The following is a 26,424-nucleotide window of genomic DNA, read 5'->3' on the forward strand; positions in this document are numbered from 1 at the left end:
ATTTTTCACATACTGCTTTGCAGCATATGTTATACTCTTACCTTGGATGGTTAATTCTTAATTTGAAACTGTTGGTGCCAGATCTGCAAGTGGACTGAAAGCCTGGACCTTGCCCTAATGTTTCTTCATCGGGGCCTTAATAAGAGTGATTTGCTCATCAGATACATAAACATTTGAGAAGCAGCTGTTACATTTTCATATGTGAGTGGAAATATGTAATTTTGAAAACCAGGTCTTTTCTGCATAGAAGGGATTAGTGGAGGCTCTTACCCTGGCAGTCTGAATGAAAGGAGGGAGATATTCATCAGCCCTGGGATCTTAGCACTTGGAAGGAGTGGGAGGAGCTGCCTGTGAAGGAGATGGACAAGTTGGGAACCAGGAAAGTGCCACAAGGCAGACGGTGATGGCCTGCCAACACATGTCCTTGGAGGAATGCCTGAAACCACCATCACCTCTGAAACCTCGTAAGAAACGGAATATTTATTCAGTAAATAGGTATTAGTTGCCTATTATGTCCCTCCTAACCATCCTGCTGCTGCTGCTGCTAAGTCGCTTCAGTCGTGTCCGACGCTGTGCAACGCTATAGATGGCAGCCCACTAGGCTCCTCTGTCCATGGGATTCTCCAGGCAAGAATACTGGAGTGGGTTGCCATTTCCTTCTCCAATGCATGAAAGTGAAACGCAAAAGTGAAGTCGCTCAGTCGTGCCCAAGTCTTAGTGACGCCATGGACTGCAGCCTACCAGGCTCCTCCGTCCATGGGATTTTCCAGGCAAGAGTACTAGAGTGGGATGCCATTGCCTTCTAGGCACTGTGAACTCAGTGGTGAGCAAAGACACCTACTCTCTTGGAATCTATATTCTAGTGGGGAAGACAAGAGAGAAATGTCTATTCAAAAGAAAAAATTATGAGTAACTTGTCTCATGATAAGTGTTCTAATGGAAACTTCAGTTGCATGCCATCCTCCACCAAAGAGAACATTTTTAGAAATTCATTTATCTGTCTTCGCTGCCATGCCCAGGCTCTTCTCCAGTTGCGGAGAGCAGAGGCTACTCTACTTGCAGCTCATGAGCGTCTCAGTGCAGTGGCTTTTCTGGGTGCACACACTCCAGGGTGCACAGGCTTCAGCAGTTGTGGCATGTGGGCTCAGTAGTTGTGGTGCACACAACTTAGTTGTCTCACGACATGGGGAATTATTAACCCACTGGATCATGGGGAAGTCCCAAACGGAGCATTAAAGACAAAGGAATTGAGTGGACACAGTGCAGATGGTAGAGAGATGAGCAACACTAGAAACCCCTGGGTTCTCCGAAGGAGCACCTTAGCGCCACTTAGCTGTGTGTCAGCTGTAAGTCTGTGAAGACAACTCAGCTTGGCCCTCCTTTTGTTGTGTGGAGGGACATGGAATCTAATGGTCCCTGCTAAGCTGAAAGAAGATATTCCAGCCCAAGTGAAACTTCATATGGGAAATCAAATTCTCCTGGTTTGAATGGATATACCACAGAACATGATCACATGTATATATACCTATGATTTTACAAACCAGCTTTTTTTCTTACAGTATCTTTCTGTGTCAATAAATGTAGGCACTGAATACTTTAAGCAAGAGCTTCTCAAACTAAATGTTTATATGAATCCTTTGATTCAGCAGGAGTGGGGTGTGGTGAGCAGTTCTGAGATTTCATGTGTCTAACCTCTTCTCAGCAGAGGATGTGGTCACAGATTCTGCTTCATATATCAAGGCTTTAACAGCCGCGGGGAATGTTCCATATGATTTACACCACAAGTTAGCAACAAATTACCTATTGCTAGGCATGCTAGAAGGGCTTCCCAGGTGGTGCTAGTGGTAAAGAACCTGGTTGCCAATGCAGGAGACCTAATAGACACAGGTTCGATCCCTGGGTTGGGAAGGTCCCCTGGAGAAGGAAATGGCAACCCACTTCAGTATTCTTGCTTGGAGAATCCCATGGACAGAGGAGACTGGCAAGCTACAGTCCCTGGGGTCTCAAAGAGTTGGACACAACTGAAGTGACTTGGATGCACGCATGCAGGCATGTTAGATAGTTCAGTAGAATTTACATTTTACTCTTTGCTCTTACAATTGCTGTTCACATTCAGTTTCACTTTGAATCTTAAATATCATTGGTAAAGTACATTTTGGTGGTGGGGAGTTTATCTTGTTTGATGACAGACTATAGGCGTATAACACACGTTCATTCCATGTGGGGTGTTTCTTTCTTTCTTTCTTTTTTGGCTGTGCTGGATCTTTGTTGTGGCATGCAGGCTTTTCAAATTTCAGCATGCAGGTTCTCTAGTTGTGGCACATGGGCCTAGCTGCTCCACGTCATGTGGGATATCACTTTCCAAACCAAGGATCAAACCCTCATCCCCTCTGATGGAAGGCAGATTCTTGACCACTGGACCTCCAGGGATATTCCTGGGATGTTTCTGAAGGTCCTGCTCTGTGCCAGGTCCTACCCCTGCAGCTCAGTCATCCAGGCCAAAGGGCAGAGGAGACCTAAAATGTACACAGGAAATTTCAGTTCATAATGGTAAACAGAGATAGGGGAGTGCCCAGGATTGATTATGGTGTTTAAAATTAGTTTCACAGAGAAGGAGAGGGTTTAAGGATGAAGGAGCTTCCCTGGTGGCTCAGACAATAAAGAATCTGCCTGCAATGTGGAAGATCCAGGTTCGATCCCTGATTCGGGAAGATCCACTGGAGAAGGGAATGGCAACCCACTCCAGTATTCTTGCCTGGAGAATCCCATGGACAGAAGTAGAAGTGCCTGATGGGCAGCAGTCCACAGGGTTGCAGAGTCAGACATGACTGAGTGACTAGCACTTCCACTTTTGCAAGCGGAAAATGGTGCGGAGAATGGGGACCGGGACCCTGGAGTCCTGCGCCTTGCACGGGGGAGTTGATGATTGCAGAGGTAGGGATGGAGGTATGATTCCAAGGCACCCAGTCTGTGGTCTGCAGACTGAGTGAAGGAGCAGCTGGGCCGTCACGGTGGGGAGGAGAGACCCATGAAGGAAGCTGGGCATTTAGAAGGGGGCTCGGGAGAGAGAGCCTGCCCAGAAACTGACAGGGCAAGCACAGGAGGGGCTTCCAGAAGACGCTGCCTGTCCAGAGACCCCAGGAAGGAACATGGACAGGATTCAAGAAGGGCCTCGATGGGGCTGGACTGGAAAGCTGTGGCCAGAAACCAGAGTGCCTAAAGGATGCAGCTTACCTAAGCCCTGAACCATTGGGGTGGAAGCCTGGAAGGCAAGGGCAGGGGCCAGCGACCAGGGGGCTGCTGTCACCCTGTGCCAAAGCCTGTACTTGTCACAGAACTAGAGGTGCCGTCCCTTCTGTTGGGTAGAAACCTAGGATGCTGCTGGAGTTACCTGCGGGCAACTCCATTGCCTCTGCTCCTATGTCATACAGGAACGCCGCTCAGTCATGTCTGACTCTTTGCGGACCCATGGACTGTAGCCTACCAGGCTCCTCTGTCCATCGGATTTTCCAGGCAATAGTACTGGAGTGGATTGCCATTTCCTTCTCCAGCGGATCTTCCTGACCCAGGGATCGAACCCGGGTCTCCCGCATTGTAGACAGACGCTTTACCGTCTGAACCACCAGGGAAGGCTGCCGCCCCCGTCCTTGCCTTCCAGGCTTCTACCCAGATGGTCCACAGTCGCAACTCAGCAGGAAGCCGGGTGGCACAGTGGAGTCTGGGAATGCAGTTTGCAGGTTTCAGTCTCAGTGGCAGAGAGGATGAGAAAGAGGAGGGGGAGAGAAGAGGCCAGAGCCCACAGCCCTGTCCAGGGCACCAGCCGTAGGCAAGGGCAGAATCCAGATTCTAATAGCACCATCTGCTTTGTTCTCGGGAGGTCCACTCAGGCGTGAAGTGCCATTCTGGTCATAAAAACACAGGCATCATAGAAACTTCCACTTTATAAATGTCTTGATCATAAGCAGCCCCTTGGGAACCTCTGCTTGGCTGACTGTGTGTCCAAGTAACCACAGAGTTACGGTGGTTGAAAACCTTTCAGGGTCTCAGTTGATCTCATTTCTCCTTTAAAAAGAATTCAATAGATTCTTCAGCAGAAGTTTGCTCATGAAGCCCCTGGCATGGTTTTGTTTTGTTTTGTTTTTTAATATTCAAATGGAGTGACGCAAGTCTATGAAAATTCTTACATTCTAGTGCTGCAGGGTTAGAATTGGGGAGTGTTAATGGTAGCAAAATATCAAATACTTGAATGTCAGTTTGAGAAAGGTTTTTTTCAAAGAAAATGTCACAATACTAATGGGGGAAATGAAGTGAATAATGAGATGTTACTTCCTCCTGCTACAAGACTAAGTATAGTAAAGATATGATTTCCTAAATTAATATATAAACGTACCATAATGCTATAGGTAGGTGCCTGTACTAGCTGAGATTTAAGTAACCGTTGCTTAAATAAGACAGAAGTTTATTTCTGTCATGCAAGAGTCCAGAGACTCTTGTGGTCCAAGGTGGATTGGTGGCCCTGTCCACAGGGGTGGCCCAAAAACCCAGGTCTCTTCTCTCTCGTTGCTCCTCCATCTCTTGGGCGATGTGCTGTGTCCAGAGTGGCTCATAAGGTGTCAGTGTTTCAGCCATCAGGAAGAGGGATAAAGGAGAGAGCGGAGTACACCAAGAGGTGCACCCTCAAGTTGTACAAGTCACTTTTGCTTGTTTCCCACTGACGAGAACTTAGCCCTGAGACTATACTTAGCCCCGGGGGAGGCTGGGAAATGTAGTCTTTATTCTGGGAGGCCATGTGCCCAGCTAGAAATCCAGAGTTCTGTTCAACTGAGAGGAGGGGGGAAACTGATATGAGGGGGAGATGTTTTGATGTCTACTACAATACGAATTAGAATATTACTTAAAAATTGAGAATCTGAGAATAAAATTAATTCAAACGATTAAGTAAGCAGCGTGCCTGAGAACATACATATTTTTTTAAAGAAAAACTTCTTTTAAAATTACCATGTTTTCTTTTTCCCTTAGTGTAACCCTCTTTCTCTGTGTACATTCCTTTTCTTTTTTATGTATACTTTCTTTTTAAATTTTTATGGTAGAAAATTTCAAATATCATTGAGAATTGTATAGTGAGCCCTGTGTACCCATTGCCTAGATTCAGTAGCAATTTAAGGTTCATCTTGTTTCAGCTATTCCCCCACACACTTATCCACTTCCTGTTTTTTGAAGCGATTTTCATATCTCCTGTTTCATCTGTAAATAGTTCTATATGTGTCTCTAAAAGGTAAAGGCTCAACAAATAAATTAGACCTAATTTTGGGATAGTTGTAGAGTCACGTGCAGTTGTAAGATATAACACAGATTACTCCTTTTCCCCCCAGTGGTGTGTGTCTGTGTGTGCTCAGTGGTGTCCAACTCTTTTTGACCCTATGGACGGTAGCCCTCCAGGCTCCTCTGCCCATGGGATTTCCCAAGCAAGAATGGATTGGAGTGTGTTGCCACTTGCTACTCCTGGAGATCTCCCCAATCCAGGAATCAAACCCAAGTCTCCTGCATCCCCTGCAGTGGCGGGCATATTCTTTACCAGAGAGCCACCTGGGAAGCCCTTCCCCCTAATGGTAGCAAAACTGTAGACTATTGAAGCTGGGATATTGACAGGCATATAGTCAGGAGACAGAATATTTCCATCCCCACATGGACCCCTCATGTTGCCTTTCCATAGCCACTTCCCTCATTCCTTCCCTTACTCCTGACCACTACTAATCTGTTTACATTTCTCTAATTTTGTCATTTCAGGAACATTATGTAAATCGAATCCTATACTGCGTAACCTTTCAGTATTGGCTCAGCTCGAGATTCGTCCAGTTACTGTGTCTATCAATCTGTCACTCCTCTTTCTGGCTGAGTAGTGTTACATGGTACGGCTGTACAGCATCAAGGCTCTTTAGGGAATTCCTGGTGGTCCGGTGGTTAGGACTCTGTGCTTTCACTGCTGAGGCCCCAGGTTCAATCCCTGATCAGGGAACTAAAATTCTGCAAGGCACACAATGTGCCTCCCAACCCCACCCTGCGAAAAAAGTTTCTTTAAAAGCATCATCTACCAAACTTATTTGCCTCTTCCCCTCCTCCTCCCTCTCCTCTCTTCACAGCAATGCCAAGTGACCACAGCCGTGTGAAGCTAAGAAGCGATTGCTCACGGCCCTCCCTGCAATGGTACACCAGAGCTCAGAACAAGATGCGAAGACCCAACTTGTTGCTAAAAGACATCCTCAAGTAAGACTGGGCCCTCGGGCCACAAGATGCCTCTGATTTGGGCAGAACTGGGAGAAAAATTCAGCGAGAGCTCCTTGGCCACACCTGGTCACGGTCGTTTAAAGGCATGTCTCAGTCAGGGTTCAGAGCACATGTGCCCCAGATGCCTGCATCGAGTCGTGCTTGGTGGTGGTGCAGTGCTGGCCTAGAGGGTCTCCAGGCCCTGCAACTTCCAGGTCACAGCTCTTCCCACTGCTGTCCAACAAAAGAGGGCTTCCCGCTTGCTATTTCCAGTGAGTCTAAAAATGCGGTTAATTAAAATTCCCTACAGGCATTTGAATAACATTTAACATTAAACACTAAAAAGCATGAGAAATATTCCAGCCAGGTCACCCTTCCATCCTAATAAGAGGTGTGAGTGTGAGCATGCGCGTTCAGTCGTGTGTCTGACTCTTTGCAAACCCATGGACTGTAGCCCTCCGGGCTCCTCTGTCCTTGGGATTTTCCTGGCAAGAGTACTGGAGTGGATTGCCATTCCCTTTTCCAGGGGATCTTCCCAACCCAGGAATAGAACCCGGGGCTCCTGCCTGCAGGAAGATTCTTTACCACTGAGCCACCTGGGAAGTCATTAATAAGAGAAAGCATTGTTAAAGGGGGGATCTTGTCGGTTTTATTTGGTACCAGCGAAACCAGGTGGTAAATTACCCTTTTTTTTCATGTCTCTGGGTAGAAATCCAACACTGAAATCTAGTCTCTCACCTTATTTTACAAATTTGGGAAGGAGATGGGTGGAAAAGAAAGTGTATATTAATAAACATCTCTTTTTATCATCAACCAATAATTATCAAGGCCTGGCCCTGTGCTGGATACTGGCCAAGTGGGAGATAGACCTAGGACCAGAACTCCATACAGTGTGGATGGGACAGACTCACAGCCAGGAATTACACTGCAGCAAAATCAGTGCTGTAGACACTGAACCTGCTGTTAACCTTTTCTTCCTTCCTTTTCTTTTTTTTTTTTTTTGGTCCATGCTGCATGACTTATGGGATCTTAGTTCCCCTGATCCCCTGCATTGGAAGCTTGAAGTCCTAACCACTGGACTGCCAGGAAATTCCCCCCTTTTTTTCTTTTCTAATCAAAATAAGGGAATTATTAATGCAGTGAATATAATACCTTTACTGAGGGCTGAAGAAAGGAATAGGTAATAACTGCCTTCACAAGATGCAAAACAGATTAAAGATACTCATCATCTCTGCTCCCACACTTCTTTCCACTTAAAGATGACTAGTATTACCAGTCTTGTGTATGCAACAAATACTCTGCGTGTGTATTTCCCTCCCCACACCTTCAGTTTTTTACACAAATGGTTGCATCCCACTCACTTCTGTATTTGATCCTACAGAAGAATTAAGATACTTGTTCAGGTTTCATGGTGGACTCTATTGAAATGAGAATCAAGAAGTCTTTTTTAAAAATTTGTTTTTAAATTGGAGGAAAATTGCTTTACAATGTCGTGTTGGTTTCTGCCATACAATAGTGCAAATCAGCCATAATTATACATATATCACCTCCCACTTCCTAGTGATACTTTCTTGCATCATAATCCTCAGATACTAGGAGATATTTCGCACTATTGTGTACAGTATACTATGCTAGATGCTGTATTTTTTAAACTGTCCCTTTCTTTAAAAAATAGATTATTTTCCCCTTAAGGTTATTCCTTCACTTTGTTTTTTTCAATAACACAAATCATTTAAAGGAGTGTTTCTTAAACTTGATTTAAATTTTTTTAACCTTTACTTTGTCAGTAACCCTTGGGGAGCTTAGTAAAACGAGATTTCTTAGGAATTCCCTGGCAGTCCAGCAGTTAGGACTCATCATTTCACTGCCTGGCCCCAAGTTCAGTCCCTGGCTGGGGAACTAAAATCTCATAAGCCTCATGGCCTGGCCAAAAAGAATGAGATTTCTAGAACCAGGACTAAACTCAGTTCTTTTCTCCCAGTGTGTGTCTATGTGTGTGTGTATTTTAAACTGTAAAATAGTTTTAATTTATCAGTCTTTTAAAAAAAATTTATCAGAGTTTTAAAAATTGTTTTCACAGATGGTCTTCAAGGTGACTAGTGGTACTGCCTTAGTTCATTCTGTCTCGTTTCTGGGTATAATTTTTTAGAAGAATAATAAGTAGATTATTTACTTTGTTTTCTTTTTTTATGGAAGAGCTCACAGTATATTCTCAAAGTTTCTTTTTTATTATAGTAAAATATCTTAGATTTACTGTTCTAACGATTTCTAAGTGTACAGTTTCATCGGCATTAAGTACATTCACACTGTTATACAACATCACACCATCCACCTCCAGAACACTTGATCCTTTGTACCCATTAAACACTACCCCCTCCTCTGCTTCCTCTAGCCCCTGGCAATCAGCATTTTAGGTTCTGTTTCTGTAATTTTGACTAGGTGCATCTCATGTAAGTGGAATCTTAAAGAATTTGAACGGCTATTTTAAAGTAGCAAACAATTAAAGCTGAGATTCTGTAGCTCAAATTTTATTAATTTTTTTGAAGTCCAATAATTTTTATTGTGATTCAGCTTTTACTGTGGTGCCTTTGCAGAAGAAAATTTTTTACTTGTTTATAACAAAGACAGTCATAAGTGACTCATTTATCTTGTTAGGAAAATAAGAAGTGCCGCCCTACTAGGTCATCTTAAAGGCTGTACTTTCTTGCCATGCGTCAGACAAACTCAATTTGGGTTAGGTTTTCAGTTATTTCACGTGTTCTCTCTTGATTATTCCATGACAGTGTCATTGTGCCTCATTAATCTTTTTTCTAGGTGTACACTGCTTGTATTTGGAGTGTGGATCCTTTTTTATATCCTCAAGCTAAATCATACTACTGAAGAATGTGACATGAAAAGAATGCCTTACATGGATCCCGATCGCATAAAGGTTAGCTATTCCATCAGTGTGGTTTAAATTAGAATAGTTCAAGTGTATACTTAAATAGTAATATCATCTCTAAAGTGTTATAAGTAAATGTTCATGAACGTTATAAGCAGAAGGGAAATCATTTAACCTTTGCACTTCAAAGCACCCACCTTACCCTCATTGTTCTTCCTTCATTCATTGATGTCATGGGGTGAGGTTTTGAGCACTAGGGATGGGTTTTGTGGAAGACAGTTTTTCCATGCCCTGGGGTGGGAATGGGGATAGTTTGGGGATGATTCAAGCATATTACATTTATAATATCACTGCTGATCTGACAGAGGCGGAGCTCAAGCAGTAAGGTGAGCAGTGGGAAGCGTCTGTAAATGAAAATGAAGCTTTGTTTGCTTGCCAGCTGCTCACCTCCGGCCATGTTCTAACAGATCATAGACTGGTATTGGCCTATGGCCAGGGGGTTCATGAAGTTAATATGCTGTGATCCTATCAATGTAAATGTTCTTAAAGCAGATCAGAAAGAAATTCTTTTCCTATTGTTTGTCATTTCTGTGTTTAATTTTTTTGTTTTAATGATTTCACATTGTATTTCAGGATTTTTCCTTCAATGTGTATTTATTTTTTTAAATCAGTTGTCATATTAAATGCTAATTCCGCTGATTGAGTTGCAAATTATCTGATAATGTTCAGCCCTGGACAAAAGATGAGATGATTTTAAGTAAAGTAGCATGGTATTAATGATGACTGACACATATGGGTGCTTTACATATATTATCTTTATAAATTAAATTATATTTAATTGTCATGCAGTGTTCTTTGCATCTTACAGATGAAGCCCTGAGAGGTTAAGCTGCTGGCCCAAGTTCACACTTAGTTTCAGTTCAGTAGCTCAGCCATGTCCATCTCTTTGCAGCCCCAAGGTCTGCAGCATGCCAGACTTCCCTGTCCATCACCAGCTCCCAGAGCTTGCTCAAACTCATGTCCATCAAGTCAGTGATGCCATCCAACCATCTCATCCTCTGTTATCCCCTTCTCCTCTTGCCTTCAGTCTTTCCTAGCATTAGGGTCTTTTCCAATGAGTCAGTTCTTCTCATCACATGGCCAAAGTATTGGAGCATCAGCTTCAGCATCAGTCCTTTCAATGAATATTCAGGACTGATTTCCTTTAGGATTGACTGGGTGGATCTCCTTGCAGTACAAGGAATTCTCAAGAGTCTTCTCCAACACCACAGTTCAAAAGCATCAATTCTTTGGCTCTCAGCTTTCTTTATGGCCCACCTTTCGCATCCATACATGACTACTGGAAAGACTATAACTTTGACTATGCCAACCTTTGTTGGCAAAGTAATGTCTCTGGGGTTTTTAATATGCTGTCTAGGTTGGTCATAGCTTTACTTCCAAGGACAAGCGTCTTTTAATTTCATGGCTGCAGTCACCATCTGCAGTGATTTTGGAGCCCAAGAAAATGAAGTCTGGCACTGTTTCCATTGTTTCCTATCTATTTGCCATGAAATGATGGGACTGGATCCATGATCTTCATTTTTATGAATGTTGAGTTTTAAGCCAGCTTTTTCACTGTCCTCTTTTCACTTTCATCAAGAGGCCCTTTAGTTCCTCTTTCCTTTCTGTCAAAAGGGTGCTGTCATCTGCATATCTGAGATTATTGATATTTCTCCTGGCAATCTTGATTTCAGCTTGTGCGTCATCCAGCGTAGCATTTCACATGATGTTTAGTTTAGTTAGCTAGTTTAGTTAATCTAGTATATTGTGTGTGTGTGTGTGTGTGTGTGTGTGTGCGCGCGCGCGCGCGTGCGCGCACGCTCAGTCATGTCTGTGACTCTTTGTGATCTGATGGATTGTAGCTTACCAGGCTCCTCTGTCCATGGAATTTTCCAAGCAAGAATGCTGGAGTGGGTTACCATTTCCTTTTCCAGGGGATCCTCCTAACCCAGAGATTGAACTCACGTCTCTTGCGTATCCTGCATTGGCAGGTGGATTCTTAACCACTGCATCACCTGGGAAGTGCATATACTGTGGAGCTGTTCTAAAAATGATTTCGCAATAGAAGTTCATTTGACCCTCATTATAGTCCTGGAGATAAAGCTATTATTATTATTACCCCTATCTGATAGCTGAAGATATGTAGAAACAGCAAGATTAAGTAACCTGTCTAAGGTTACCTGAGTGCTCGAGTCAGGGCTTGGACCCAGCAGTGTGGTTTCAGAGTGCAGGCTCCTGATGACTCTGCTCCTTGCCTGGGTAGAGTGTCCACAAAGAAGAAGCCAGAAGTTATAGGTAGTGTGATGCAGAGAACAGAGAGCTTCAACTTTGACCTGGTTTCAAATCTAAATGCCACTCAATTACAGTGAGACCTTGGGCAAGTGACTTAATTGTTTGGTGTGCATGCCTGCTAAGTTGCTTCAGTCATGTCTAACTCTTTGTGACCCCTTGGACTGTTGCAGCCTGCCAGGCTTCTCTGTCCATGGGATTCTCCAGGCAAGAATACGGGAATCGGCTGTCATGCCCTCCTCCAGGGTATCTTCCTGACCCAGAGATTGAACCCCAGAGTCCCTCATTTCTCAGTTGTGGGGCACCGATAACATCATCTGTGAAATGGAGTGATCAGAGTTCAGTAAGATAACAGGCACAGAGCCCCTTTTCAGTTCTGATTTTTACTCATGTGTTTCTAATCTGTATATGCTTGGAAATGCCTCAGATTTTTTTTGGGACAAACAGGTATAAACACATACATGAAAAGAGCGTAGCTAATAAATCCACACATGGCTTGTGTAGAACCCTTGTGTCTCAGGAGTCTTGCTGATCATGGGGCCTTTCTTTCCTGCTGTTTCTGTCCTCAGATGTTTGCCGACTCCGTTCATCCCGGCAGCATGACTTGGTTCCTGCCAGTCTCTTCAGCCCCTGTGTCACCCCACCATCCTAGCCCTGCCTGTATCAGGCACAAAAAAAAAAGCCCCTTAATCTACAATTAAGTTGTAGATCTTCTAAGAAGAAAAACCTATTCAAATTCCCCACCCAATTTTTAACTGGGTTATTTGTCTTTTTATTACTGAGCTGTATTAAATTCCAGAGGAAGGAGAGAGGTTACGTGAACCACAGTGCAACATCTCCTCTTTGAACTCCAGATTGTACAGAAAATCCATGGTTAAGTTTTAACAGGCAATTCTTTGAGGACTTAACAGTAATATGCGTGTGTGTATGCTACGTCTCTTCAGTTGCGTCCGACTCTACAACCCTGTGGACTGTAGCCCGCCAGGTTCCTCTGTCCATGGGATTATTCAGGCAAGATACTGGAATGGATTGCCATGTTCTCCTCCAGGGGATCTTCCCAACCCAGGAATCGCATCTTTAACGTCTCAGGCATTGGTGGGCGGGTCCTTTACCACTACTGCCACCTGGGAAGCCCCTACAGTAATATACATTATATTTAATATTCCTTTGAGGAATAAGGCAGATGCCTCCTCTTTGACTCTTCATAATTCCCAGTAGACAGAAAAAAAGCTCTCCCTCCTCTTCCCCCTAAGCCATGCAACATGAATTCCCCCTTTAGGCTGGTGGGGCCAGTTTTAAACTGAAGTTCACTGTTGAACCAGTAACAGCCTCTCATGGGTGCTAGTGCCCTGCCCCAGTTGGCTTCAGTAAGGATTCCTGACTTGTCCTTGAGCAGGGGTGGAGGGGCCGGGGTACCTAATGGGCAGGGTCAGCTTCCCAAGCCCCACTGCCTGCTGGAGAAGGGACGAGACAGGAAATGGAGACCCAGGAGGCAGCCCCAGGGGCCAGCCACATCAACCCAGTTCTGAAAGACTTCTAAAAGATCATTATCTTTTCCAATTAGAAAGTGCCCCAAAATTGTGTGGAAAGGAGAAGGAAGGGGGATGTGGTTGTGTAAGTCAAACAGGTTTGTTCAAGTCTCAGTTTGGAAATTAATAAAGTAAGAAAGTGAAAACCTGCTCTAATCATGGTGAGATGAGGGGCATCTTTTATTCTATTACCTGACACTTTTAAAAATGTTAGCGCTGTTGACTCTGTCAAAATGCCCTACTTCTCACGGTAGTCATGACTGTGCCAGAAAGCACCTGTCTCAGAGAGCACGGCCAAGGAGAGAAACAGCAAGAGTGAGATGCTGCTAAGGCTGTTGGGTGGGGAATAGCAGAATATGATGCTGAAAGGAGACAGGACCAGAGCATGAAAAGCCTTGAATTCCACTCTATTGTTATTCAGTGGCTCAGTCCTGTCTGACTCAGCGACCCCATGGACTTCAGTGCGCCAGGCTTCCGCGACCTTCACTATTTTCCAGTGTCTGCTCAAACTCATGTCCATTGCGTTGATGATGCCATCCAACTATCTCATCCTCTGTTGCCCCCTTCTTCTCCTGCCCTCAATCTTTCCCAACATCAGGGTCTTTTCCAGTGAGCTGGCTCTTCATCTCAGGTGGCCAAACTATTAGAGCTTCAGCTTCCGCCATCAGTCTTTCCAATGAATAGTTAAGTTGATTTCCTTTAGGATTGACTGGTTTGATCTCCTTGCTGTCCAAGGGACTCTCAAGAGTCTTCTCCAGCACCACAGTTTGAAAACATCCATTCTTCAACCCTCAGCCTTCTTTATGGTCCAACTCTCACATCCATACATGACTATGGGAAAACCATAGCTTTGACTAGACTCTGAGCAGCTCCTAAATTTAATATCTGATCCCACATCACTAAACAGGAAGAGAAACCCTCTAAGTCCCCGTTATAGAGGAAGTGAACGGAAAACTTGCTGGTGTGAATGGCTGGGAGGTGGTGTTCAGTATGAGCTCCCTACAGAGAAATCTCTGTGTCCAGGCTTTGGTGGAGACTGACCCATCCTACCAAGAGCGCTTGGATGAATCTGATGATTATGGTTGTATATCAGCAGGAGATCTTAGAGTCATGTGGGTGGGGCTCTGTTAGCTTTGTTGACGACATTCAGCAGCTTGCAAGGCCAGCAGCCTTGTTGGACTCTGAACATCTGGTTACATTCTGCTGGTATGAGTACAGCGGAAGTGCGGCTCTGGCCAAGTGTTTGCTGTGGGTTTTGTATTTTCTATTTAAAGATGTCTCTTAATATGTAGCTTGTGCAAAAAGACTAACAGTGGTTTCTGCAGGGTTGCTACGACAGTTTGAGTGTGGTGTAGGTGCCAAGTTGCACTTAAGAGATGTTTGAAGAGAGACAAGGTCATAGTCACAGCAGTTTAGGTTGGGGCCACATGGTAGCACCATTTTGAACTTGGCCTTCTCTTGGGAACTAAAGACCACACATCATCACCCTGGGGACTGCATTCTGGGCTGTTCATCAAGGCCAAGTTTATGTCTTTGCTCTGACTCCATAGACCCACACTCACATATCTAAAGTAAGCAGAGTATTCCCTGGTGGTCCAGTGATTAGGACTCCATGATTTCATTGCAGAGGGCCTGGGTTTGATCCCTGGTCAGGAAACTAAGATCCTAAATGCCACACAGTGCAGCCAAAAATAAATAAATAAAAAATGAAGTAAGCAGAGTAACCCTGGGCTGAGTTTTAAATCAGTCCAGGCATTCACACTTCCAAACTGATCCTTCTCTCCCTGGTGTCCTTACTTTTCCCCTGACCATCCTTCAGTAGTCTCATAGAGGTGAGGAAACTGAAGCCTAGACCTCGGGCTCATGCTTTAACCAAGTTTACACTACGATAGCAGGGAGATCCAACCAGTCAGTCCTAAAGGAAATCAGTCCTGAATATTCATTGGAAGGACTGATGCTGGAGCTGAAGCTCCAATTCTTTGGCCACCTGATGTGAAGAGCTAACTCACTGGAAAAGACCCTGATGCTGGGGAGGACTGAGATCAAGAGAAGAGGGCAACAGAGGATGAGATGGTTGGATGGCATCACTTACATGAGTTTGAGCAACGTCAGGGAGATGGTGAAGGACAGGGAAGCCTGGCATGCTTCAAAGAGTCAGACACAACTCAGCGACTGAAAAACAACACTGTGATAAAGAGATCTGGAACTGGGTCTAGATCCAGATTGTCTGATTGTTTTCTTCTTAACAGTGTCTTTTGATAAAATATACATGCCATAAGACTTACTGCTTCTCCTTTTAAGCACCCAGTTGGAGGAGTGTTATTGATATTGTATATTTCTCCCAGCAATCTTGATTCCAGCGTGTGCTTCATTCAGCGCAGCATTTCTCATGATGTACTCTGCATATAAGTTAAATAAGCAGGGTGACAATATGCAGCCTTGACATACTCCTTTCCCAATTTGGAACCAGTCCATTGTTCCAAGTCTGGTTTTAACTGTTGCTTCTTGACCTGTGTACAGATTTCTTAGGAGGCAGGTCTGGTATTCCCATCTCTTGAAGAATTTTCCACAGTTTGTTGTGATCCATACAAAGGCTTTGGCATAGTCAATAAAGCAGAAGTAAATGTTTTTTCTGGAATTCTGTGCTTTTTCGATGATCCAGTGGATGTTGGCAATTTGATCTCTGGTTCCTCTGCCTTTTCTAAATCCAGCTTGAACATCTGGAAGTTCACAATTCATGTACTGTTTACGCCTAGCTTGGAGAATTTTGAGCATTACTTTGCTAACGTGTGAGATGAGTGCACTTGTGTGATAGTTTGAATGTTCTTTGACATTGGAATGAAAACTGACCTTTTCCAGTCCCGTGGCCACTGCTGAGTTTTCCAAATTTGCTGGCATATTGAGTGTAGCACTTTCACAGCATCATCTCTTAGGATTTGAAATAGCTCAACTGGAATTCTGTCACCTCCACTAGCTTTTTTCATAGTGATGCTTCCTAAGGCCCACTTGACTTCGCATTCCAGGATGTCTGGCTCTAGGTAAGTGATCACACCATCGTGGTTACCTGGGTCATTAAAATTGATTCATTGGAAAAGACCCTGATGCTGGGAGGGATTGGGGACAGGAGGAGAAGGGGACGACAGAGGATGAGATGGCTGGATGGCATCACTGACTCGATAGACATGAGTTTGGGTAGACTCTGGGAGTTGGTGATAGACAGGGAGGCCTGGCCTGCTGTGGTTCATGGGGTCACAAAGAGTCGGACATGACTGAGCGACTGAACTGAACTGAAGGTCTTTTTTGTATAGTTCTTCTGTGTATTCTTGCCATCTCTTCTTAATATCTTCTGCTTCTGTTAGGTCCATACCATTTCTGTCCTTTACTGTGCCCATCTTTGCATGAAATGTTCCCTTGGTATCTCAAATTTTCTTGAAGAGATCTCTAGTCTTTCCCATTCTGTTGTTTTCCTCTATTTCTTTGTATTGATCTTGGAGGAAGGCTTTCTTATCTCTCCTTGTTATTCTTTGGAACTCTGCATTCAGATGCTTATATCTTTCCTTTTCTCCTTCGCCTTTCACTTCTCTTCTTTTCTCAGCTATTTGTAAGGCCTCCTCAGAGAGCCATTTTGCCTTTTTGCGTTTCTTTTTCTTGAGAATGCTGCTGTACAATGCCACGAACCTCTGTCCATAGTTCCTCAGGCACTCTGTCTGTCAGGCCTAATCCCTTGAATCTATTTGTCACTGTCACTGTATCATTGTAAGGGATTTGATTGAGGTCATACCTGAATGGTCTAGTGTGCCGGGGTCCAGCCCCGGTGGATCCAGGGAGTTCGAAGCGGGGACAGCGTTGGCGAGGAAAGACTTATTTATTTAGAGATATAAGATTAGATTAGAAAGAAATAGTGTAGTAGGAAAATTTAGGCGGAGAAAAAGAGGCTGAATAACTTGGCTTACGGGGAAAACCAATAAAACTCCAGACAAGGAATTTGCACCATCTACGATAGGCCACCAGCGTCCGTTTGAATATTGGAGAGTGCCCCGCCTTGGGCTCTCTCTCTTACGGATCTTAGAAGCCGGGACAAGTAAGTAAACATGGTGAGCCTCCACGTCCCAGATGGGAATTCAGCCGAAAAAAGGGAGAAAAGAACGACATGGGGAAGCCCAGAATCGGTGCAAGACTCCAAAAACCATTTTTCAAAATCAGCTTATATACCCCAAATTGTACATAAAGAAATAGAGTTATGCAGGGGCAGCAGTCCTGACCCTCATTGAGACAAGGCTTTCTTTTTGCATACCCTCCCGTATACAAAAGGTCTCAGGTGGTTTACATTATCTTCTGGCCAAGAGGCTTGTGAACATTTTTATGGCTCTCTTCCTGGATAATTGTCTATCAACCAGAAAACTCCTTTTCCCTAGAAGTGTTTTTTCTTTACTCTGCATCACCCTCAAAGTACTAAATAAAGTTACATTCCTGTAGGACAAAGGTGCAGTGGGTTATAACAAAGAAGGTACCTAACTCCCTAACATTAGAAAGATCTAATGTTGCTAATACCTGTTATTCTATATACCAACTATACCTAAAAATAGAGGACATGAAAATTTGGCAGCAAGCATTGGCTCAACAAATGAAACCTTTAATCAGTCCTATTCTGATGATTTTGACTCTTCGGAAGCCCCTATATTCCTAGGATGTTTTAAGCTTCCTGTGCCTCCCGCAGTCAGGAGGCCTCAAACAACCACATGCACAGCTGTACGAGTCCTACAGGCAGGCTGAAAGGCCATCAGAGGGGTTTTTGGATTGAAACACTCGTATTATGCCCAGGAGATTTATTATCTAAAAGCTCTAATTTTTCCAGAAAAAGGTGGTGAGGGGACAGTCCCCTGTTAATGACAGAAGAGTAGGTGGAAAGCATAACACAGTAAAGCAGGCAGATTCTGGTCTTGGGGTGGGGTGGGGGTGGATGCTCAGGAATTTCCAGGGGGAATCCCTGAAGCCGATCACGTCCTTGCGTTTTGTCAGGCTTCCTTCTGCATGACCTTGTCACGGGTGGGATTCCTCACGCTGGCTTCCAGCACTGGTGGTTTTCCCTGTTTTCTTCAATTTAAGTCTGAATTTTGCAATAAGGAATTGATGATCTGAGCCACAGTCCGCTCCCAGTCTTGTTTTTGCTGACTGTATAGAGCTTCTCCATCTTTGGCTACAAAGAATGTAATCTGATTTCAGTATTGACTATCTGGTGATGTCCATGTGTAGAGTCTTCTCTTGTTTTGTTGGAAGAGGGTGTTTGCTATGACCAATGCGTTCTCTTGGCAAAACTCTGTTAGCCTTTGCCCTGCTTCATTTTGTACTCCAAGGCCAAATTTGCCTATTTCTTCAGGTGTCTCTTGACTTCCTACTTTTGTGTTCCAGTCCCTATGATGAAAAGGACATCTTCTCTTAGTGTTAGTTCTAGAAGGAGCATCTAGTAAGTTTATAGTTATACCTCCGTCACCACAATCCCACTGAGAACATTTCATTACACGTTAATTCCCTCTCACCCCTTCTGTGGCCAGTCCCTACCCTCAACTACCAGCCCCAGGCAACCACTGGCTGGTTGAGATTTTATCATGCTATTCTCTCTGTGACTTGGTTATTCAGATTTTTCTGCCTTTAACCAGGTAAAAGCTATAGACAGCTAACCCATGGGAGTTAAGCCAGAGTTTACAAACAAGGAAGTGAAAGTTTCATAACATAACCCATACCTTTGGTTCATGTGGTCTGTGGCTGAGTTGGGTTCCTACGCATGTCTGGTCAGCTCCAGACCTCAGACCCCGCTGCAACCCAAATGCTGTTCCCTGTCCTGAGTTTAAATCCATAAATAAAACATTGCCTTTTACTCAGAATTATGCCACTTACCTATATTTCTGAGAAGGACTGTCCTAAAAATTATGGGGTAGAACTGAACATGGAGATGCTACTGAAGAAAATTCATTTTTTAATACCCCTCTGTGGATTCTCACTTTGTGGTTTTCCATGGCAAATAGCTATGTCATTGACAGCTGAAGCTGCCTGATGTCTGTTTATTCTCAGTCATGGGCAGTCAGCAAACTCAGCCTGGAAGTCTTTCAGAAACTGAATCTCCTGTGTCCCTGTGTCAATTCAGGAGCAAAGGGGCTTCCTGTGTCTTTGAGAGAGTCTATAATCCTCTGCTTGGTGGTGGTCCTCACTCAGGATGGATGTCAGCCAGACTCACCGTGTCCTTCCTCACCAGCCTGCTCCGGCACCCAGCTTTGGCACTGTCTGCAGCAGAGAAGAGGAAGGTTGTGATGCTTCCGGTCTTGATTGCAGCTCTGCAAGGCGAGCTGTCCTCCCCGGGCATTTTTCTTCTGAGCTTTGAACCCGGGAAGAGGAAGGAGGGAGGCTGAGACTTTTGTGGGGCGTATTACATGTTTCAACAAATTGAAACAAAAGAGGAAAAGGAATTGCTGTGGTTTTGGCCATTTCCAGGGGCACTGAGAACTTTGTCACTGGGATGGATTTATAGCACCTGCTATGAATGAGGGACAGGAAGGGTCACCATCAGAAGGTGCTCTGCTCATGGTCTAGAAAATTCACTTCGAAGCCTGAGATGGACTCTCTGCCAGAATGGACATTTCACTCCTTTCAAATTAGAGAGAAAATTTGGCGGCCAGAAGAGACATGCTCCGGTCTCCGACTCCATCACCTAACCTCTCTTTCCGGTCCTGTGTCAGTCATGAGGCTTCTGTCTCCTGGTACTTTTCTGATGTTCTTTTTTATCCCAGGAGATTTGTAAAACAAGATGCTTGGGATATGCTTCCATAGTGAAGAATTAGACCTTTTGTTCTCTAAAAACTGTTGTTAATAACCCTCAGGCCTGGGGTCTAGAGACAAGTGTGCATAGTACATGTGGTCCCTCTGCTTGCCCTGCCCACTCAGTCTGGCGTTAAGTGCCAGTGGTTGCAGAGCGTCGCTGAACTTGGAGGCATGGTCACGGTGAGGCCTCCATTCAGGGTCTTCTGGGGTCACAGCTGGCTTCTTGCTTGGCTTTCTCACTGATTCCTTGCAAAGATGCCAGTTCAAACTCTTGTTCTCAGTGGTGATTGTCAGCTGCTCTCTGTGGGCAGAGGCTAGGATCAGACTAGGTGACCTGCCAGCTCAGCTGTGTCCTTCTGGGTGAGCCACACTGAGCCCACAAAGTGAAGATACGAGCATCTTTCCAGGTATCCTAGGCGTCATGCTGGTGGCCTGAGACCGTGACATGTCTGCAGCACTGTCCAAGGCTCCAGGAACATCACTTCCCTTCTCCAGGCGTGGGGCCAGATCCTCAAGACAAAAGACATAAACGATGTGCTCTTTCTGGTACTAATAACTTTCTGAAGCTGTGATTTTAAAAATAGGGAGGGGGTTCTGCTATATTCAGAGAATTGTTGTTTCTACAAAAATTTTATCATGCAAAAATCAGACAGGACTTTGAGAAAAAAACATAGTTGAGGCAAACATTTAGAATTGTATACAGCAATAATAATCCTCATAATAGTACTGACATGGTTCAAAAGACATGTTTAATACTAAAAATAAATATCCCAGCAAATAGAGGGCCACACACCCACCCACCCACACACACACACACGTGCTCACGCATGCAGTTTGATGGAAGGAGGGATAAGGCAAGGCCAAGGCTGCAGCATGTAGTGATGAGGACGTAGAGCACAGCGATGAAGGAGAACTTCCTGACAGACGGTCCCAAGGCAGCATTTGGCCAGACTGAGCCAAAGGGCAGACGGTGGGGTAAGTGGCCGTTCATTCCATGTTTGTCCGTGTCCCGCTGCCTTCAGCCAGGCTAGTGTACTTGGCCTTCAGCAGGCATTTCTTGTTGATGCAAAACATTAACGTTGCAGGGAAAATTGTATACAAAACCAAGGGAATTTTTTGTTGACAGGACAAAGTTGCAGGTTACATCTAGTTTCCGTTCCAGGCTGTGAAGCTCATTACCCTAACTGATAAATAATCCTGTTTTTCATCCCACTAGATAGGAACCTGAAACAGGAAGCCTGTTTTTTTTTCCTCTCTCTCTGTTTTGGCTATGCTATACAGCATGTGGGATCTTAGTTCCCCAACCAGGGACTAAACCTGGGCCCCCTGCACTGGGAGCGTGGAGTCTCAACCACTGGACCTCCAGAGAAGTCCCTAGGAATCTTTTTTCTTTTAAACTATGGTTTTAAAAAATACCATAAAATTTAAATTTAATTTAAAATTTACCATATTTATTATCTTTAAATGTAGTTTAGTCCTGTTAAATATATTCACACTGGAACATTTCCATCTTACTAAACTGAAACTGTCCCCTCCCCCCAGCCCCTATTAATCACCAGTCTATTCTAGAATAGAATAGAAACCACCATTCTTTCTATTTCTGTGAATTTGACTACATTAGATAATCTCTATAAGTGGAGTTCTACAGTACTTGTCTTTTTGTGACTGGCTTATTTATATTGTTATGCCCAGTGTCTGAGTCCCCAAAACTGAGAGAATAAGACATCCACAGCAATGCAAAAGCATAAAGGGGTTTATTGCTAGCTCGAGCTAGGGCTCAAGTCTCATCCAGCGCAGTGGAGTCTTGATGAGAGCCCCGAGCTCTGAATCACATCTACTTTTATACAGACGGTTTTTTGTTCCTATAACAGCATAGCTGATTGGTTAAACCGTACGCATGCAGGACTTTTAAACCTCGCATCCCTATCCGGATTGGCTCAGGTCTGGCGCGGGCAGGGGGCTACGGGGATTTTTTTCTGATTGGTCGAGCTACACTGCCTGCGGGAGTTCCCAGTGCCTCAGCTTTCCTAGAGACTAAACCTCAGGCCTAGCCTGCCCCTTAGAGCCTGTCCTGGCTTCAGTTTGGTCCTAACATTCCCCCTGTCTTCAGCTACATAGAGGAATCTTCCTCTTTATTTTGGGGCCGCGGTCTTTTACAAAGGCAACAAGCTTAGTTATTATGCATGGACCAAAAGTAAGTATTAATAGTAGCACTATTAGAGGGCCCACCAGGGTGGAAATTAGTGTTGTTAACCACAGGGACTGTTGGAACCAGGACTCAAATCAATTTTGAGACTTTTTTTTTTTTTTTTTAGCCCTTCTCTTATCTTGGCCAGGGACTCCCTGATTACCCCTGAGTGATTTACATAAAAACAACGTTTTTCCCCTAACACAGCACATAGGCCCCCTGAGAGACTTCATACTCGATACTTTTTGGGAATTGGGGTGGAGGTCTCTTTTTTCTGTAACTTCTTCCTGCTGTGCATGGGCGTAGGCCTGCCTAGCAGAGCAGAAGTCTCTCTACCTGATCTAAGTTGGGGTTTTCTACATCTGAAACCAGCTTCTACCCTTGTAGTTGCAGCAATTTAGTTGGCCCCTCTCAGAGATGAAATAGACAAGGGCCAAACAAGAGACCTACCAGGATGGTCATCTCCGGTCCCCGGAAACAGAAGGCAACATTTGGGGTGAGGGTTACAGGGTTTGTGACCCCTTCTGATTGGTTGGTGGTGAGGCAACAGAGCAGTGCTCCAAGAATCTTGTGTTCAGTCTGAAGTTACCATCTTCCACCTGGGTGGGGGTTCAAAGACATTGTTATGCATATTTTTTTGAGCAGGAACCAGGACTCTGTCTGGAGGCTGTACCAACCTTTGTTTTGTTTTTGTATCTCCTCCCTTCCCTGATTAGCAATTGTTTGAATCTATGCTTTGAAATTCAGGGAAGGCCAAGGAGGCTGAACAAAGTCTATATCCGACAGATAAGAAATGGAGAACACAGAGCAGATCTGTACTCCAGAGCCCCACAGAGTCTCGCTCAGTTTTAATTTTAGGGAACTAGGCAACAATGACTGATAACTTCCTGTCAAAATGGGGCATAGGACTGCCTCAGCTTGGAGCAATACAAGCTCTAATCTGAAAGTACACCCATAGCATCACCTAGTTATTTTCTAGGATATCTGAACCGTAGCTATTCTATTTTGACTTTTAATTGTAAACTATTTTTTAATAGCCAAAGCAGATTTTACCGTTAATGATGTCAGTGTTTCTCTAGATATGAGAAGATGCAAGAATTGGGACTCATAAAATCTTCTCCTGAAAAGATTTAACTATCTGAAGGCCTGTTCTACCAGTTTTTCCCAGAGCACAGAGTGCCTCATTCTTGATTTTTACCCTGAACTCTTTTCAGGGGCATTGAAAGTCAGAGTTGCAGCGGCAATGATTTAATCTTTGTAGGTGCAGATGGTGAGTGTCAGTCTTCAGTTGGCAGAGCCCCTTTTTGCTCATAAACTTGACCATGATTATGAGGGGGGCACTTCATGACCATTTTATCTCATGGTGCTGAGAATGTCTATTCTCAGGTTTGGCAAAGATTCTGTTGGCAGGCCACTCAATGGGCTGTTACTGGATTAGGCCATAAAACAGTATCTAAAATTTTCTGGACCACCTGTCTTATTAGCTTCTTGGTCCAGGAAAATATTCCCTCTTGTTGCTTTTTGCCATATCTAGAGTTACACTGTTACCATCATCAATTTTATATGGGACTATATATTATTTTATTAGAGGCCTCATACACACATTTGGCAGTGTAAGAAACAGCAATTTTGTAAGCCAGGGGAAATACAAATAACATAGCCAGCAGTATTAGTAAAGTCACAAGTAAGACTTATGTTAAGAACTTTCATTAGATGTAGCCCAGTATATCTTCAGGTCATCTGACTTAGTCTGTTCTGTAGAATCTTTATCTTCCAGGGAAATTATATATTGGCACCATCTATAAGGCACATAGCCCAGTTTTTTAGTGTTACTAGACTGATTATCTTTAGTATGATTTACTTATTTATTTATTTTTTTTAACAGAGGAGACTTTAAACCTAAATTATTGTAGCCTGGTATTATTTATATAAATCCATCTCATAATTGTGGGAGATTTTTCCCTTCTTTGTGGAAACTTTTTTGTTCTGATTGAGCTTGGGTAGTAGAAAAAAGCTCAAATTTATAGCCAGAGTCAGAGCAGGCATTATTAATTGGCCCAGTGAGGGGATCCTATCTAATAATACCATAGTGACCTGAATATGGCTATAATTTTTAAGTGAATTTTCTCAGGGCCAACCAGTTAGAGTCTGGTAGTAGAGAAATTTACCAAGGTAACCCAGAACTAGACACAGGTAATTGGCCACAAACCCAACAATTGGATTGATTTTTAAAACTAATATAGAATCAGGCCTATGATAGAAAAGCATTTGACTTATATGCAAAGGTCTAAGAAGTCAAGAAAACAAATGATCATACGAATCAGGTCCAGCATCTCAGGGAAGCTGTCTCCCTCTGATGTCGTCGTCTTCTCATCCTGGTGTAGTGTAGTTTCTCCTGATAAAAAAAGTCCTTCCATCCATGTTGGAGACAGTCCCTTAAATTATGTCTTTTTTTAGTCCTGGTTGCAGGTCATGAGGCATCTGATCTTCATCCAAAGATAGATTACTGAGATAAGCTTCAGAAACAAACTTAGGGTGTTTTTTAAGAATTTAATTAAATTTTAAGAATTTTTTAAGAATTTAATTAAATTTTACATCAATATCACATAACTGCAAAGAACCATCTAAGATATGAGTCTTACTAGATGCAGACCTCCATTAACAAACTGGGATTTAGCATTTTGAAATTTTTTTTTTATAGTTGCCCTTATTTTTATTAAATATAACCAAATTAAGGCTAGTTTATTTGCAAAATAGGTCTGTTTTTATTGATTTTGGTCTGATGATTTTTATAACCATAATTGATTATAGGCTTTTTATTTTGCTGAAACATTTATAGAGTCTCAGACTGAACTTTTAAAATAAAACAGGGCTGGGAAACTCACACCAAAGGCTTATCACAGATTCTGCCTAACAAATCTAGGTGAATTTTTTCCTTTTAAGGTTTCAAAAATTTCTTGAGATTTTTGTACCCATGAGATAATCTTCCTAACTCATTTGATAAACTTATTGGAAACCTAAGAACTCCCAATTTTTAGAGGAGTCAGAAAATATAATTGTTTTGTTTATAATGTTTAATTTTATCAAAGTATTGTCATAATTAGTTTGAGAGAAAGATTTTCCCTACTCCCTGAAAACATAAGATTTAAACCCATAATTTTTTAGATAGAAACCATAAAAGTTATAAGCATATTTACTGGTTCATTTAGTCCTTTTGTTAACTTTTGTGAAGTCATCAGGTTTTCCATTAAAATACCAGGACATACCAGAATGTTAAAAACTCCATATAATTTTTAGGATATCTGTATTAGTTAATTTACCATACATTATAACATGAGCGGATTTATTATTCATTTGATAATCTTTTCCATGTAATTTAACCAACCAAATAAACACAGTTTAATATCTCTCCTTGGGATGCTCCAGGGGCCTTCTGAAGCACCCCAAAGTTAGCTAGAGATATAAAAGCTCATATCTCATTTACATTTTTAGAAGATTTTTCACTTAAGGTAATTTCCTTGTTGACAAACTTGTAACAGATATAATATTTAACTTATATTAATCCTAGGTACAATGAAAATATTTTACTTAACATTATTATTTTAAGACATGTTTATATTAGATAGGTCAACAAACAAACATTAATATCAGGTATTTAACATTGAATATTTTCCAGTTTACATGAACCTGGAATTTATTGTTTAATTTAGAATTACTTGATTTGTAAGTGCTTACCCCCCCTTTTTTTTAAGCCAAATAAATAGAGCTCATATACATATTAACCACAAAAATATTACCAAGACATATTTAGACAGACACAGTGCAAGATCTAGCTTTAAGCCTTTTTTTTTTTTTTTTTCAGTGTCAGGAGTTAGAGATGGTTTAGATAAGTGTTCTTGAGAGCCCTGGTCTCAAGGCACAGGGAAAGAAAATCAAGTTTTAATAAAATGGCGGCAGGTCTAAACCACATGGTGGCCGGACAAAGCAAAATTTCTTTCTCCAGGGGATCTTCTCGACCCAGGGATCGAACCCAGGTCTCCCATATTGCAGGCAGACGCTTTAACCTTGGCTCCACCACGTAAGCCCTTAAATGCAAAAATATAGTCTCTCAGGAAATCTCTTATAGAGACACAGAACTTCAGATCTAAGTACTAACGTCAAAGATTTCAAGGGAGGAAAGGAAGCCAGGTTGAAAGAAGAAGGAGGAGGAGGCAGGAGAGAAAGGCAAAAGCGGTGGCCTTACAAACGTCTCCTGCCACCTACAGATACCCAGGCGTTACAGGACTTTTCCCTGGGCCTCCAGAAAAGGGAGGACTGGAACTCGGCCCTACCAGAAATCAGAACCAGAATTCGAGTTCTCTGCCAAGAGGAGGTGATCAGTCTCCAATCCTCAGCTCAGGCTGAGGGCCCTTCGACCAGAT

General features: G+C 43.2%; 1 protein-coding gene across 2 annotated transcripts in view; it reads left to right on the forward strand.

The window, feature by feature from the left end:
* The window catches only part of ST3GAL5 (ST3 beta-galactoside alpha-2,3-sialyltransferase 5), a 61,308-nt gene that overhangs the window by 22,315 nt on the left and 12,569 nt on the right, over nt 1–26,424 (forward strand). For both annotated transcript variants that reach the window (XM_052649223.1, XM_052649224.1), the window contains exons 2-3: nt 6,141–6,264; nt 9,079–9,193. In XM_052649223.1, coding sequence (XP_052505183.1) covers nt 6,141–6,264; nt 9,079–9,193 — 239 coding nt within the window. The remainder of the gene's footprint in view (nt 1–6,140; nt 6,265–9,078; nt 9,194–26,424) is intronic.

This window comes from Budorcas taxicolor, chromosome 11, assembly GCF_023091745.1.
Source record: "Budorcas taxicolor isolate Tak-1 chromosome 11, Takin1.1, whole genome shotgun sequence".
In the NCBI taxonomy this organism is placed as follows: domain Eukaryota; kingdom Metazoa; phylum Chordata; class Mammalia; order Artiodactyla; family Bovidae; genus Budorcas; species Budorcas taxicolor.